Genomic DNA, 16,817 nt, shown 5'->3' on the forward strand with positions numbered 1-16,817 from the left:
ACTGCTCCTGGAGGAACCTTGAACTGCTCCTGGAGGAACCTTGAACTGCTCCTGGAGGAACTGATCAAACCAGGGATGGTTCCTTTGGGCATTGACTGCTTCTGAAGGAACCTGAGAAGAACTGATCAAACTGGGACTGGGGATGGTTTAATCTGGGCTTTAACTGCTCCTGGAGGAACCTGAGAACTGAGCAAACTGGGACTGGGGATGGTTCCTGTGGGCTTGAACTGCTCCTGGAGGAGAGCAGAACTGATCTGAGAAGAACTGATCAAACTGGGACTGGGGATGGGTTTGAACTGCTCCTGGAGGAACCTGAGAACTGGTCAAACTGGGACTGGGGATGGGCTTGAACTGCTCCTGGAGGAACCTTGAACTGCTCCTGGAGGAACCTGAGAAGAGCTGATCAAACTGGGACTGGGGATGATTCCTTTGGGCTCTGACTGCTCCTGGAGGAACCTGATAACTGCAACTGGAGGAACTGATCAGACTGAGACTGGGATTGGTTCATTTGGGCTTGAACTGCTCCTGGAGGAACCCTGAACTGCTCCTGGAGGAACTGATCAAACTAGGGATGGTTCCTTTGGGCTTTACCTGCTCCTGGAGGAACCTGAGAAGAACTGATCAAGCTGGGACTGGGGATGGTTCCTGTGGGCTTGAACTGCTCCTGGAGGAACTGATCAAACTGGGGATGATTTCCTGTGGGCTTGAACTGCTCCTGGAGGAACCTGCATCCCAATTTTAGCCATACTGGGCTGACCAGACCATTTTTCCACCTCCCTGCCTCAATCCAGAGAGTCAGGGAGGGCATAAGAGGACGTTGGTGATGGAAACCTCTCCCATGAGCTGGTGGCAGCCAAATCCTATTTGCTGGATTCCTCCTTGTCCATGGAAGGGCTTTCCCAGACACACTGGAAATGGCTGGGAGGGAGGTGCTGAGAAGAACTGAGCAAACTGGGACTGGGGATGGGCTTGGACTGCTCCTGGAGGAACCTGAGAAGAACTGAGCAAACTGGGACTGGGGATGGTTCCTGTGGGCTTGAACTGCTCCTGGGGGAACCTGCATCCCAATTTTAGCCATACTGGGCTGACCAGACCATTTTTCCACCTCCCTGCCTCATTCCAGAGAGTCAGGGAGGGCATAAGAGGACTTTGGTGATGGAAATTTCTCCCATGAGCTGGTGGCAGCCAAATCCTTTTTGTTGGATTCCCCCTTGTCCCGTTTGGGTGCCACGGGCACGACGGCATCACTGAGAGCCACCAGCAGCAGGGACTGGGCAGGGACTTCCCAGCAGGAATTCTGGGGGAGACACAAGCCCAGGTCTAAGTGCTGAGGGCTTGGGGAAGCTCAGGAGTTACTGGACTGTCCTGGAACTGGAGCACACTCACAGGTGCCATCTCATCTGTCCACTCCCCATGACCAGGTTGGAAGCGCTTCACTGTTTCCATATCATCTATCACCCGGACCACATCACCAACCCAAAAGGTGTTGAGCTACAAGAAAAAGAAAGTCATAAGCTTTTGGGGGATGAAGCCACACACACACACAGACAAAAAATTAATAGTGATCAGCCCCTCCACCCCACTCCCAAAATCCCAACAAACAAGACACCCACTGAGTCAAAAAACAACATTGCAAAACATAAATGCAGCTACCAAGACAATAAACACAGTCCAATTCTCTTTTAAACCAAGTGCACATTTAAGTAGAGAAATAATTTGGAACAGTTGTTCCAATAATTTGGAACAGTTTCCTAATTTCTTTTGCTCCAAATGGTTAATTATTAATACCAGATAAAGCATGGAAGTTTTCTTGGTTCATCTCCTCATTACACCTGGCTTGGCAGCGGAGATTTTAATTCAATCTAATAAGGAAGTGAAATGTTTGTTATTTAAAACAGAAAAGGGAAAGCAGGGTTTATCTCTGCTGGGAATTTGCCAGATGCTCCCTCTGCTCACTGAGCTAGGAAGGGAGCAGTGTCAAAACACACTTTTCAGAGCAGACTGATTTTGTGCAAAACAGTCTGACACTGCATTTTCCACCGGTGTTGGGAGATTTTGGCATCGTGACCTTGCTCAGGTCAGAATTTTGTGGTCTTCCAGCAGCTTCTTCTATACCTAATTATCTCTATTTCCAATTATCCACTTCTCAAAGTCCTCAAACCTCTGGGGAAGGCCAGAGCTGTGAGCTTTAGAAACGCAGCCACAAAATCAGAAGGGCTGGATTAAAGACTCGGAAGAAATCAAAGAGAAGTGAGACAAAGATGCAAAAAAGAACAACATGGAGACACAAAACAAAGAACAAAAAAAAAAATCCAAGGGAAATCATGTGGGGAAAAGGATCATCACAAGGGCAAGGCAGCTGCAGAAGGAGGAGGGACTGGAAGCTGAAATCAAGAAATGCAGTTCACCTTCAGGACTGGCAAGTACAAAAGTTTAAAAACCAGGAGAATTTTGTTTAGAAGAGCAGGGCGTTCCTCCAGCACCTCTGGGGACACTCTGAGCTCCACCCAGCAGGTTCAGAGATCTCCCTGCAGCATTCCTACCTTGGTCAGGGCTCCAGGGTGGAAGGTCCAGCGGGTGTCACTGTTGAACTGGACCCTGACGTCCCCTCTGTCCGTGATCCTGTGCACGGTGCCCGTCTGCCCGATGAACTGGGGGCAGCAACAGAGCAGGGCAAAGCCCCTCAGTCAATCCCCTCGTGTCATAGAAGGCATCCAGGGCTAAATCACCCAGCATTTCCCACCCACACTGCTCCCAAGTCTTTATTTTCATACAAATCCAGCATTTCCTGCTCTTAAATTCTGCATTTTCCTGTTAATTCCAAGTCCTAAATTCCACCGAGTTCTAAATTCTGCGTTTTCCTGTTAATCCCAGCATTTCCAAATCCTAAATTCCTTCCCAGCCCTAAATTCTGCATTTTCCTGTTGATCCCACCATTTCCCAATCCTAAATTCTGCATTTTCCTGTTAATCCCAGCATTTCCAAATCCTAAATTCCTGTTAGTCCTAAATTCTGCATTTTCCTGTTGATCCCACCATTTCCCAATCCTAAATTCTGCATTTTCCCATTAATCCCAGCATTTCCCAATCCTAAATTCTGAATTTTCCCATTAATCCCAGCATTTCCAAGTCCTAAATTCCTATGAGACCTAAATTCTGGATTTTCCTGTTAATCCCAACAAATTCCATATTTTCCTGTTAATCCCACCTGGATTCCTGTTAATTTCCATTATCTGCATGAGATGCAAACATTCTTTTTTTACAAAAAGGAGGGGAAAGGCTCCTCTAAAAGCTCCTCTAAAAGAGCACATGTTGGGGGAGGAGGGGGATAGGAATAAAAGTGCAGAAATGTTGAAAATGCAGCACAAATTGTCCCCTTTCCAAAGGACAGAGGTGGGCAGGGAACCCAACGTTGTTCTGCTTTATAAAACACCAGCAAGGCAAACTCTGAGAGGGGGGAAAAAGGGGCAAGGCACACAAAATAAAAATAGAATTGTGTGGTGCAGGGTTCCAAATCAGGTCCTGAGCAGCTCATGGTTTATAAAGAGGTAAAAAATGCCAATTTTGAGGTGACAGGAGGTTCCTGTTTCTCTGTTTAATGTCCCTCCCTACCCCTGCATTCCCCAAAAACAGGAATTCAGGAGCACAGAGATCTAACAACCAGCAACAGACACAGCAACACCCAAAATCTACTTTGGGAGTGCATTCCTGAGCTGGAATTAAAAATCTCATGGCTCCACTGGCAGCTCTATAAAGTTCATCAGAAGATGCCAAGTACCTGCCTGCCAGGCTGAAAAAAAACCAAAAAAATATAAAAGATTTCAGTTAAAAATTAAAAGATTTCAGTTAAAAGTTGAAAGATTTCAGTGAAAATATTTCCACATTGAAACTGAAATAACAGAATTTGCCTTGACATTAATTTAAAGCCTGGTTTCAAAAAGTCTTCTCACCTATAGGGGAGGTTGGGCCAGGATGGATATTTAATATATAGTTTTATAGCATTTATTCATGCTATTTACAGTAATAAATGCCATTTCTATCTTTATTTCTCCACTCTCTGGGGTTTTTTAAAACAACAGGTGACAGCAGACTGATGGCTCTTCAATTTAAAGGCTCCAGAAATGTGATATGGGCTGAGAAATTTTATCCCTGGTCAAGGACAGAGCCCAGTGCTGACAAAACACAAACTTTAATTACCAGTAATGCACAGCACAAAAGAAGCCAAACAAGGAATGGATCCAGAACAGCAAAGAAAAGACTCATGGCTCATTTAAAAACAAACAAACCAGACTGGCTTTTTGTTTGGTTTTGTTTTTTTGCTTCCAAGACCTTTGCAAAGATCCACGAGGCCATTTTCATCCAACAGAGCCTAAAAATAACTCTGACTCCAGCGTCCTATCACTACAAAAATCTGCATTTGTGATTCAGTTCCACTCTAAGGCCACACAGAGATGTCCTGGTGACCTCCTGAGCAGGGCAGGAGGAGGCAGAGGCTGGAATGGCACCCAGGGACTCACCTCAGCCATTTTGGGATTCCAGCCCCCGTGGCCCTCCTGCATCTCCCGCAGGATGTCGATGTCCAGCAGGCACTTCACCTTGTCCCCGTGCTGGAAGGGATGTCTGTCTGTGCTCTCCTTCCTCTGCAGCTCAGCTGGTTTCCCTGGGGACAGCAGGGACAGTGCCATGGGGCATGCAGGGTGCACTCACAAACCCTGGCTGCCCCCCTGGCTCCCTTGCAAGGGCTGAAAATTAACTTTAATTGGTGCAAACCCCTTTTCATGCCCTACACACTCTGTAGGGCAGCAGAGAAATCAGAAAGATTGAACTCTTATTATATTAATAATTACATTCTATTACAATTCTATTTTACAATTACAATTCTGTTATAATTACACCATATTAATCAAACAGCTCTAACAAGAGCTGCCTCATCCCTCTGAATGCCTCTCAGGCCGTGGCAGACACCAGGAGCTGTTCTTAGCAATCCACTCACCCACAGCTGCTGTTCAGACATGCCCACACAGCACCCAAAATTAGTTCTCCATCCCACAGGCAGGCACAGGATTCACTCTGAGGAGTTCCTTACCCTCCCACCCATCCCATGCATCCACTCCCCTGGAATTAAGCTCCTCATCCAACCCTTCCCTCCCCTCATGCTCTTGCCAAGGGGCTCAGGGAGAGAAAAGTTTGAGAAGGGCTGGTAAAATCTGCCTGAAAAAGTTTTATCTGATAAAAACCCTGATTGTGCTGCTGCAAACACCAGGACAGACCCCTCTGTTCTCCTTCAGGGGAGCCAAAGATGGTCCCTGCACCTCGTGAAAAGAAAAACAACCCCACAGCTACATTAGAGCTGAGTAAAAAGAAGCTTCAAGTGCAAAAGCACAAGGAGTTTCCTTGCACTTAAGAGAAAAGGGGATTGCAGCCAGTTGCCAGTACAGACATCACCTTTTCCCATCACTTTTTCTAAATTTTGGCTACTCCATCCTTCAAATTCCCCCTCTGAACACACTTCTGGCTCCACCAGGGGAGTGTTTGCTCTCTAAAAGCACAGTGGACACTGCCTTGCCTGAAGAATGAAAAGCTTTGGATTGAGAAATGTAACAAAAGTGAGAAAAGTTGGGTTCTCTGTAGCAGAGAGGGAATTTCCTGCACATTCCTTGGGATAGAACTGTGGCCATCTGATGGTTTTAACACTGAAAGTCCAAACTATTTCATGAATCACCCTGAGATCAAGCAGGATGTTCACAAACAAACCAAATTCTCTCAAATGATGCTCTTTATGTGGGAACTTTAGAAATCCAGGAGGTGTTTTATGCCTTCCAAACAAAAAATGGCTCCGGCGCCAACGGCCGCCTGAATCACAACTCCTCAACCAAGACCTCACTTGGCAAAGATTTGTCTCCAAACCCACCTAATTTTGGGAGGTGCTCCTTGTAGTAGAAGCCCCCAGAGGCCTCCACAGTACATTTGAGGTCCACTTTTCCCTTGTGGCCCACCCTGTAGACGTTGGTGGTGCCGTCAGCCCAGGTGACGCTGGCGACGCTGCGGCCAGTCTCCACGTCCCAGCCCCGGATATCGACCACGCGGCCCGTCTTACCCTCACCCCCTGGGGGGAAAAGAAGGGCAAATCAGGAAAACTGCATCATCAGACAACTCATTTTAAGTGATTAGGAGGGAATCTCTGTGTTAAAGTTCGTTTTGGAATGGTTCTGTGTGTGCAGGAGCACGGCCCAGTCGGGGAATGCACACGCGGTGTCACGGCACCACACTGTGGCAACAAAAATACTCAGCAGTGCTGCAAGATCCAGGATCCAAGCAATAAAAATCCACCCAGGATCTTTAAATCTACTCCCCAACCCCATCCATGTGCTGCAAGATCCAAGGGCTAAAAATCCCCCCAGGATCTTTAAATCTCTCCCCAACACCATCCATGTGCAATATCCAGGATCCAAGCAATAAAAATCCACTCAGGATCTCTAAATCTCTCTCCAACCCCATCCATGTGCTGCAAGATCCAAGTGCTGAAGATCCACCCAGGATCTCTAAATCTCTCCCCAACCCCCTCCATGTATTGCAAGATCCAGGATCCAATTAATAAAAATCCACCCAGCATCTTTAAATCTCTCTCTAACACCATCCATGTGCAAGATCCAAGATCCAAGTGTTAGAGATCCACCCAGCATCTTTAAATCTCTCCCCAACACCATCCATGTTCAAGATACAAGAAATAAAAATCCACTCAGGATCTCTAAATCTCTCTCCAACACCATCCATGTGCAAGATCCAAGTGCTAAAAATGCCCCCAGGATCTTTAAATCTCTCCCTGGCCCCATCCAGGTGGGGGAACATCAAATAAACTTGGTTTTCTTCAAGCAAGGGGCTTGAAGGGTCCAGAAGAGGAGATGGATGTGGGGAGGTGGATCTGGCTGGGCACTGGGACGTGCTCTGACCCAAGAGACAGCACAGTGAGGGCACTCAGGGTTTGCAGATTCCCAGTTTGGCCAAGTCCCAACACTTCCTCAGGACTTCTCCAAACAAGGACAGCCAGATCTGTCTCACTGAGGAACTTCTGGTTGCCTGCAAAGTCCTGAAACCCAAGAGCCTGAAGGGGCTGGACTCCTCATTTGTCAGCACCATGCAAAGGGTTTGGGTTCTGCTGGCAGACCATGGCCAAACCCAGAGCCAGAATTCTGCAATGTGCACCTTAACAGGTTATTTTTCACTCCCAGGGAGATATTGAAATGATTTATCCAGAACCAGTGCTGGAGCTACAGTCATCCAGTTAAACTCTGGGTTATCTCATTTAAAACAGTGATCCCATTTAAATTCTGTTTCATTTCAGGTTCAGTTATCCCATTTAAAGAAATTAAATTCTTGATTTCTTTCTCCCCAGCAGAGAGCAGCTGAGGGGTGGATTGAGGGTTCCTCTCTCTGCTTTCAGGTCAGCAGCACTGTCAGCAGCCCCAGTCTCAGACATGTAAATGCTGCTGTGATCCCCAGAGGAGGGATAAGCTGCATTGAGAATAAGCTGATTTACTCTCAGAGCCTGCAAGGATCCACATCCTCCACTGAACCCAGAGCTGCAATAAATGGCAGAGTCAACTCTGGAAACCTTTGAACTTTTGACTTAATTCTTCAGGGGAAAAAAGGAGCTGTAAACATCACAGGGTGTGTGCAGGGCTCTGGGGCAAAGGGGCAGGAAAGCTCCCTCAGCCCTGGAGCTGCACACAGGAATTGCTGTCACTGACCTGGGGACAGGAATTACACCCCAAAAGCAGCTTAAAAAAACATTTTTATCCCATTGCAGTCTCAGCCTGAAGGTTTCAATTCCTACAGAAAGCAGGACAGGCACTGCACCCCAAAATCAGTTAAAAAAACATTTTTCAGCCTGAAGGTTTCAATTCCTACAGAAAGCAGGACAGGAATTACACCCCAAAATCAGTTTAAAAAAACATTTTTGTCTCATTGTATTTTCAGTCTGAAGGTTTCAATTCCTAAAGAGAGCAGGACAGGAATTACACCCCAAAATCAGTTCAAAAAACCATTTTTGTCTCATTGTATTTTCAGCCTGAAGGTTTCAATTCCTTCAGAGAACAGGACAGGAATTACACCCCAAAATAAGTTTAAAAAACCATTTTTGTGCCACTGCAGTCTCAGCCTGGAGGTTTCAGTTCCTACAGAGAGCAGGAACCACTCTCCAGTAACCAGAGTCCTTCATTAGAGCACCATGTGAAACCCTCCTCAGAGAGAATTCTTCCTCTGTGTTCTTAAAAGTATCCAAATAACAACATTCCAAAAACTCCACAATAAAATAGAAACTGTTACAAAGCCAGACAAACTCTCCACTGTCAAGGAAAGCTTTTTCAGGAGGAGAGGAGTTGATTTTCCTGTAACATGGGGTGCATTTCCAGTTTTACACAAGAAATTCCAGGAGGGCTCCCAGTGGTTTTCACATCTGGGAAAGAGGAGCAGCAAAAGTTCCTCCCCACAGCCTGGACAGGGCTCATGTCACAGACATGGCACAAACAACAAATAAAAGGGAAAAATAGATTTATTTACTCTAAAGAACAGGCACTTGAACAAGTCCCCTCCTAGAAGCTGCTGCTCAGCAGGTGGATTTTCAACCAGCAATTTGTAAAAATAAAATATTTTATATACAGAAAAATTATAATATATATATAGCTATATATTTTTAAAATAGATAAATATTTAAATAGGAATAATATAAAATATAAATAAAAATAATTATAAATATAACTACAATTATGAACTATAAATATAAAATATAAATATTTTTAAATAGAGAAATATATAAATAGGAATAAAATATAAATATAAAACTATAATTATGAACGATAAAGATAAAATATAAATATGATAATATAAATATATAAACGATAATTATAAATTATAAATACAAACTATAAATATGAAATTGTAAATATAACTATAGCTATGAATGATAAATATAAAATATAAGTATGCTAATATAAAATAAAATTAAAATTTTAAAATATAAAATATAAGATATAAATTTATAAATATAAAATATTAATTAAAATTTTAAAATTAAATATAAAAATGAATTTTAATATATAAATATAAAATATATATTAAAATAAAAATATAAAATATAAAAGAAAATAAAACACTAAATAATAAATATGAAATAAATTAAAATATAAACTAGAAAATAAAAATAAATTTTAAAATTAAATATTTAATTTTATTTTTTTTAAATATGTATAAAAAATCAAATTCTGCAGGCCATCCCAGCAGCAGCTTACCATCCTGGTTGCCCCACTCCCAGTCAGGCCCCCGGACCACTTTGGCCCCCTGGAAAGTCCCTTTCAATGTGATGCGAGTCAGGTTCTGCCGAGGGCTCACCAGGACCCTGCCAAAACAAAAGCAGAGGAACAAATTCATTTCTTGCTGTTACAGAAGTGCCAGAGCTCTGTCCCAGCTGAGGGCTGTCCCCTGGCTCCAGGGCAGGGACATTTCTGGGGTGGCCCTGCAGGGATGGAGCTCAGCACGTTCTGCAAGCAGAGAAGCTCCGAGCAGCAGGGGAATTCTGGAACATTCCAGGCTCCTCCAGACCTGCCCAGACCCCCCCAGTGCAGGGAAAAGCAGAGAGGTACCTACGTGATGGTGAACAGGGGGTCTGACGTCCTGTTAAAGCAGCTCCCAATGCCCATAATGTCACAGAGGCGGCCTCTCTGCTGTCCCCAGGCTGCCACCAAGGCTGCTCATCAATCACCTAAATCCAGGGGGACTGCCTGGCTGCTCAGCCAGGGGACAGTCCACAAAGGCTGCTCAGTCACCAAGCCACCAAAATCCACAGGGACTGCCTGGCTGCTCAGCCAGGGGACAGTCCCTTTGCAGGGTACAACCCACAAAGCCACCAAAATCCACAGGGACTGCCTGGCTGCTCAGCCAAAGTACAATCCACAAAGGTTTCTCAGTCACCAAGCCACCAAAATCCACAGGAACCTGCCTGGCTGTTCACCCAGGGTACAATCCTTTTTCAGGGCACAATCCACAAAGGCTTCTCATCAGTCACCAAAATCCACAGGGACTGCATGCTTGTTCAGCCAGGGTACAATCCTTTTTCAGGGCACAATCCACAAAGCCTTCTCATCAGCCACCAAAATCCACAATCCACAGGCACCTGCCTGGCTGCTCAGCCAGGGTACAATCCCTTTGCAGGGTACAATCCAAAAAGGCACCAAAATCCACAGGGACTGCCTGGCTGCTCAGCCAGGGGACAGTCCACAAAGCCTTCTCAGTCACCAAGCCGCCAAAATCCACAGGGACTGCCTGGCTGTTCACTCAGGGTACAATCCACAAAGCCTTCTCATCAACCACCAAAATCCACAGGGACCTGCCTGGCTGCTCAGGTTCGAGGTACAATCCCTTTTTCAAGGTACAATCCACAAAGGTTTCTCATCAGTCACCAAAATCCACAATCCACAGGAACCTGCCTGGCTGCTCACTCAGGGCACAGTCCCTTTTCTAGCTGCCCAAATCCCTTTTCTGGGTGCCCCAGTCCCTTTCCTAGGTGCCCCAATCCCTTTTCTGGGTGCCCCAATCCCTTTTCTGAGTGCCCCAATCCCTTTTCTGGGTGCCCCAGTCCCTTTTCTAGGTGCCCCAATCCCTTTTCTGAGTGCCCCAATCCCTTTTCTGGGTGCCCCAGTCCCTTTTCTAGGTGCCCCAATCCCTTTTCTGAGTGCCCCAATCCCTTTTCTAGGTGCCCCAATCCCTTTTCTAGGTGCCCCAGTCCCTTTTCTGAGTGCCCCAATCCCTTTTCTGAGTGCCCCAATCCCTTTTCAGGGCACAATCCCTTTTCTGGGTGCCCCAATCCCTTTTCTAGGTGCCCCAATCCCTTTTCTGAGTGCCCCAATCCCTTTTCTGGGTGCCCCAATCCCTTTTCTAGGTGCCCCAATCCCTTTTCTGAGTGCCCCAATCCCTTTTCTGGGTGCCCCAATCCCTTTTCTAGGTGCCCCAGTCCCTTTTCTGAGTGCCCCAATCCCTTTTCTAGGTGCCCCAATCCCTTTTCTGAGTGCCCCAATCCCTTTTCTGGGTGCCCCAATCCCTTTTCTGAGTGCCCCTGCAGCCAGACAGGCTCTTGGCAAGCCCCAGCCCAGACAGGGCAGCCCAGTTCAGCAGCTGCTGCCCAGGGCAAGGGGAGGGGAAGCTCCTGGGGGAAGGGCTGACCTCAGAGCACTTCTTTTCCATCTAATACCTCCAGAGGGAAGGTGGAGACTCAGGAGGATAAAAAGCTTATGCTTGAATTTACTGTTTACTTATCCAGCAAATGCTTCAGTGTTTTACTTCTCTTACCCTGTTAGCAGATCTCCCACCTGTGGTTTACAGCCCTTTCAAGAGGGAGGGACAATTTATGCCTTGCTCTTATAATCACTAATAATTAATATTCATTAATTAGCCAGGCTGGAGCTCAGCAGGAGGAAAATGAAGGCCCTGTGTTTGGAGGGTTGAGATTTTGTCTGCTTTAAGCACCATCAAGGCTGGATATTGTTATGAAAGAAGATAATGACAGTGGAGGGAAAGGCTCAGCTATAAAGAGCCACTGCTCAGCATTCATTTTATTGCACTGTCAGGCACTACAGACTGGCTTCAAACACCAGCATGGATTTGGGTACAACCTCTGAAACAGCCTGGATGTCCCCACTGCATTTTGTTCAGTGTTTTTCTAATAATTTATCAAAGATGTCTGAGCCAAACCCTGAGACAAAGTGATAAAAATATAATTCTCTCTCCCAAAGCCTTCTCTCACAAGGGATGGGATTCAATGCAAAGATTCTTAGTGATAGTAAAATAAAGCACCAAGCTGAGCTTAAGATGTTTAAATAGCAAAATATCCACCCCTCATTCTATTCTTAGCAGAAGTTCCCTTTTTGGATTATCATGTAACAGTAGTCATTCCCCAGCTCAACACTCTCACATTAACCTGCCACCTCCTCTGAAATTTGTGGATGGAGACCAAAAAAACAAAGCTGATCAATTTAGAAAGCTGAGTTTCCTTAAAGAAGGAAATTGTAAGAAACTCCATCTCCTGTCCTGCTGAAATTCTGGGGCCAGAGGTGCCCTCCTTCCCCAGCCTGCCCAAAATTCTGACCCTGCCTTAACCCACCCATCACCAAAGAGTGATGCAAGCACCAGATCTCCTCAGCCAAAGATTCTTATCAAGGTTTAAATCTGATTCAATGTTTTGCTCCAGATACTGGATAACAACCAGAGTTACCCAGTGTGATGCAAAAATACCCCTGGGATAAATTTAATCACTGTGGTACTGCCTTTAATAACAAATTTAATGATGACAGCACAAGTCTGCAGCCATTTCTGCCCTACAGATTCCAAGGATATTAAATTCCTGCAGAGCTCAGAAAGCACTAGGGAGCATGAACTGTCCAGGATGAAGTGATGGCTCTCTCCAGCAGGCTGAGAACCACTCCCTGGGGATCTTCTGCCTCCTCAAGCTTCTCTGAGGTGCTGATTTGGGTTTTGACATCCCTGAGCTGCATCTGGAACAGCAGCATCACCCCTGCTTTAAAGAGAGGGATGGGAGATCCAGATCCCCTCATCTGGAGAAATTTAAATAAAACTACTTTTAAATTTGCAGCAGCAAGCCAGAGCTCCAACAACACCAGGCTGATGCATTTTGTGAGATTTTTCTGCTGCATAAAGTTCTTATCTGAAGAAATAAACACAATTAAGAAGATCAAGAAGCAGAAGGGATGGGCACCCTGTAAGGTGGCAGCCCATAAATATCACATTCATCCCTTCACAAAAGCACAGCTCTAAACCAGATTTTCAACTCATGGGAGACACAAACCCACATCCCTGGCAGGACACACAAAGATCCACCTCCAGAAAAGCCAAAACACAAAGATCTTGCAGGAACAACAGGCAAAAGTGACCTCAATGCAAGAAATTCCAGATTTTCTAATCCCCCCAGCAAAGCTTCTCCTGAAACTCTTCCAGCAGAGGATAAATGAGGCACTTCTGACAGATGGCTGCTGCTTGCTCAAGCAGGAACCAGACTAAGACAAGGAGCTGGAGAGGGATCAGCATCACAGAAACCTATTTCAGGAACTGCCTTTACCCAGATTTTGTCCCTTTTCAATCCTCTCCATCCTTGACAAGGCACATTTACTGGCAAAACCAGTGGTATCTTTATAACACATTAATTTATCAGTGGTTTTTTGGTAACCCCAAAGTAATTTGGATCACAGAAACCTATTTCAGGAACTGCCTTTACCCAGATTTTTTTCCTTTTCTATCCTCTCCATCCTTGACAAGGCACATTTATTGACAAAACCAGTTATATCTTTATAACACATTAATCTATCTGTAAAAGCTGTGGGGTTTTGTAACCCCAAAGTAATCAGGATCACAGAAACCATTTTCAGGAACTGCCTTTACCCAAATTTTGTCCCTTTTCAATCCTCTCCCTCCTTGACAAGATACATTTCTTGACAAAACCAGCTGTATCCTAATATAATTCATGTGGATATCCTTGTATCCACATCTTTATCAGTAAAAGCTGTGGGGGTTTTGGTAACCCCCAAAGTAATTTGGATCACAGAAACCTATTTCAGGAACTGCCTTTACCCAGATTTCTTCCTTTTGAATCCTCTCCCTCCTTGACAAAGCACATTTATTGGCAAAACCAGCAGTATCCTTATAACACATGAATCTATCTGTAAAAGCTGTGGGGGTTTTGTAACCCCCAAAGCAATCTGGATCACAGAAACCAATTCCAGGAACTCTCATTATCCAGATTTTTTCCTTTTCAATCCTCTCCTTCCATGGCAGGACACATTTATTGACACAACCAGCCTTATAACACATCTTTATCAATAAAAGCTGTGGTTTTTTTGGTAACCCCTGAAGTAATTTGGATCAAATCCTCTTCTGAAAAGCCACAGCAGGGAAGGTTTCAGACCAAGGCTACTGAATGGGAACTAAAAAGGTTCCTGCAGACAATTTTTCACTCAGAGATGTTCACACAGAGCATTTAAAATCAGAATATTGCACTGAGGAGATGCAGAAACACCACTGAGCACACAGAGTGAAAATGTCACATTATCATCCCCCAAACTTCATTATTAGCTCAAAACCCAGCTAGAGCTGCTTCAGTGGAGGCTTCTCTTGCTTGAAGTTTTGATCATGTAATTCCAGAAAAGATAAAGATAAAATATGTCATTGAATATGTCAATATAAAATATGTCAATCCCTGTGCTAGAAATGAAACAGAATAATCCAAATTACACCAGGGCAGCCCCAGTATGAAAATACACCCTGGTGCTCATGGTTGGGGTTTTTTAGGGAGGCACAGGCAATTTATCTGGTAAATTATGGTGGTTTTTTTCCCCCCTAAAGTAAAATTTCTCTAAAGTAAAATATAAAGCCATTAATAGATAAAAAAATAATAAATCCATATTAATAAATTCATTTGATTCCAAATATTCCTCACCCAAATTCATTTGATTCCAAATATTCCTCACCCAAATTTCTTAGCTAATGGGAAATAAAAATGTTCCAGCAGACAGTTTTTCACTCAGAGCTCCAGAGATGTCACTGAATCACAATTTCTAGAACAATCCCTGTGCTAGAAATGAAACAGAATAATCCAAATTACACAAAGGCAGCCCCAGTATGAAAATACACCCTTGGTGCTCATGGCTGGGGTTTTTTAGGGAGGCACAGGTAATTTATCTGGCAAATTATGGTGGGTTTTTCCCCCTAAAGTAAAATTTCTCTAAAGTAAAATATAAAGCCATTAATAGATAAAAAATAATAAATCCATAAATAAAATAATAAATCCATAAAATAATAAATCCATATTAATAAATTCATTTGATTCCAAATATTCCTCACCCAAATATGATTCCAAATATTCCTCATCCAAATTCATTTGATTCCAAATATTCCTCATCCAAATTCATTTGATTCCAAATATTCCTCACCCAAATTTCTTAGCTAATGGGAACTAAAAAGGTTCCTGCAGAGTTTTTCACTCAGAGCTCCAGAGATGTCACTGAATCACAATTTCTAGAACAATCCCTGTGCTAGAAATGAAACAGAATAATCCAAATTACACAAGGGCAGCCCCAGTATGAAAATACACCCTGGTGCTCATGGTTGGGGTTTTTTAGGGAGGCACAGGTAATTTATCTGGCAAATTATGGTGGTTTTTTTCCCCTAAAGTAAATTAATAGATAAAAAAATAATAAATCTATATTAATAAATTCATTTGATTCCAAATATTCCTCACCCAAATTTCTTAGCTCAAACTGCCCCTGCAGTTTAAAAGCAATAGTTGATAAATCCCTGCTGCTGAGGAGGTCACAATGTAAATAATAAACATTATTTCTGTTATTCCCAGAAATCAAAGAGCCAGCAGCTGTCACTCAGCTGCTGGATCAGCTCAGCTCCCAGAGGCACAGATGGGAATTTGGGTTACTAAAACTGCACAGACCTAAATCAGAGCACACACTTGTTCCTGGATCTGATTTCCAACCCAGCTGGGAACTCCAGCCAGGGCTGGTTGAAGAATTACAGATGAAAATAACTGCAATTTCTGTTTTGACTACAGGATAAAGCACAATGGGAGAAAATATTTGTATTTCTCGTGCTTGATTACACAAAACATTTCCCTGTGCAGCTCGCTGGCTCCTCCAGCTCCATTGTTTGCCAGGAAAAGAAAAGAAAAGAAAACAAAATAAAAATCAGGGCTTGTGAAAAACCACTGAGGTTGTGATTTATTGGGGAGAGAAATAAAAAAACATCTGAAATTCAGCCCTGAGCAGGTGATCCAAGCAAAATGTTGGAGCTGCATGGACTGGAACAACATGAATGTTCTGTGTGAGGTGATCTCAGGTTTGATTATTTGCAGAACTCACCAGAATGTTCCTGACTTTTCCAGAGAAACTTGATGAGCTTTGCTTTGCTTTGCTGCTCACAGACATTGATTTATCTCCCAATTACTGAGCACATGTTCAGCAAAAGACACAACAGCTCTGAAAAAAGCTCTCCAGGAAAACTCAGTTCCTTTTAAGCCAAGGATGAGAGGCTCTCCCACAAGAGCCATAAAATCCAAACTGAACGAGAAATAAAAATAATAATAAATTTTTATTATATTTATTATATAAATATAATAAAAACTTGGTTTTTCTCTTTTTGTCCTTAAGGAACTGCCAAAGTTTTTATCTTCTACTTTATTTAGAAGGAAAAAAATAGAGAATATTTATTACAAAAATATTATTGTAAAAAATAGATTATTATAATTTATTTTATTTATCGTAATAAAAGATTATATTTATTATATAAATTTATTCAATTTATTTATATTATATTTATATTATTTATTATTTATAAATATAATTAAAACTTGGGTTTTCTCTTTTTGCCCTTATCTTGTACTTTATTTAGAAGGGAAAAAAGATATTATATTTATTATAATAAAAAATAGATTCTTATAATTTATTTTATTTATTGCAATAAAAATATTCTATTTATTATATAAATTTATTATATCTCTTATATAAATATAATAAAAACTTGGTTTTTCTCTTTTTGTCCTTAAGGAACTGCCAAAGGTTTTATCCTCTACTTTATTTAGAAGGGGAAAAAATTATATTTGTTATAATAAAAAATAGATTATTATAATTTATCTATTATAATAAAAATACTCTATTTATTATATAAATTTATTATATTTCTTATATAAATATAATAAAAACGTGGGTTTTCTCTTTTTGCCCTTAAGGAACTTTATCTTCTGCTTTATTTAGA

The 16,817-nt window shown here is 42.8% G+C and overlaps 1 protein-coding gene across 1 annotated transcript in view; it reads right to left on the minus strand.

The window, feature by feature from the left end:
- The window catches only part of LOC311161982 (E3 ubiquitin-protein ligase MIB2-like), a 67,772-nt gene that overhangs the window by 34,700 nt on the left and 16,255 nt on the right, over window positions 1-16,817 (minus strand). The window contains 5 exon segments of the mRNA XM_084220046.1: window positions 1,387-1,491; window positions 2,544-2,651; window positions 4,517-4,659; window positions 5,911-6,105; window positions 9,287-9,393. Coding sequence (XP_084076172.1) covers window positions 1,387-1,491; window positions 2,544-2,651; window positions 4,517-4,659; window positions 5,911-6,105; window positions 9,287-9,393 — 658 coding nt within the window.

Source organism: Fringilla coelebs, assembly GCF_963513975.1.
Source record: "Fringilla coelebs genome assembly, chromosome: 22".
NCBI lineage: Eukaryota > Metazoa > Chordata > Aves > Passeriformes > Fringillidae > Fringilla > Fringilla coelebs.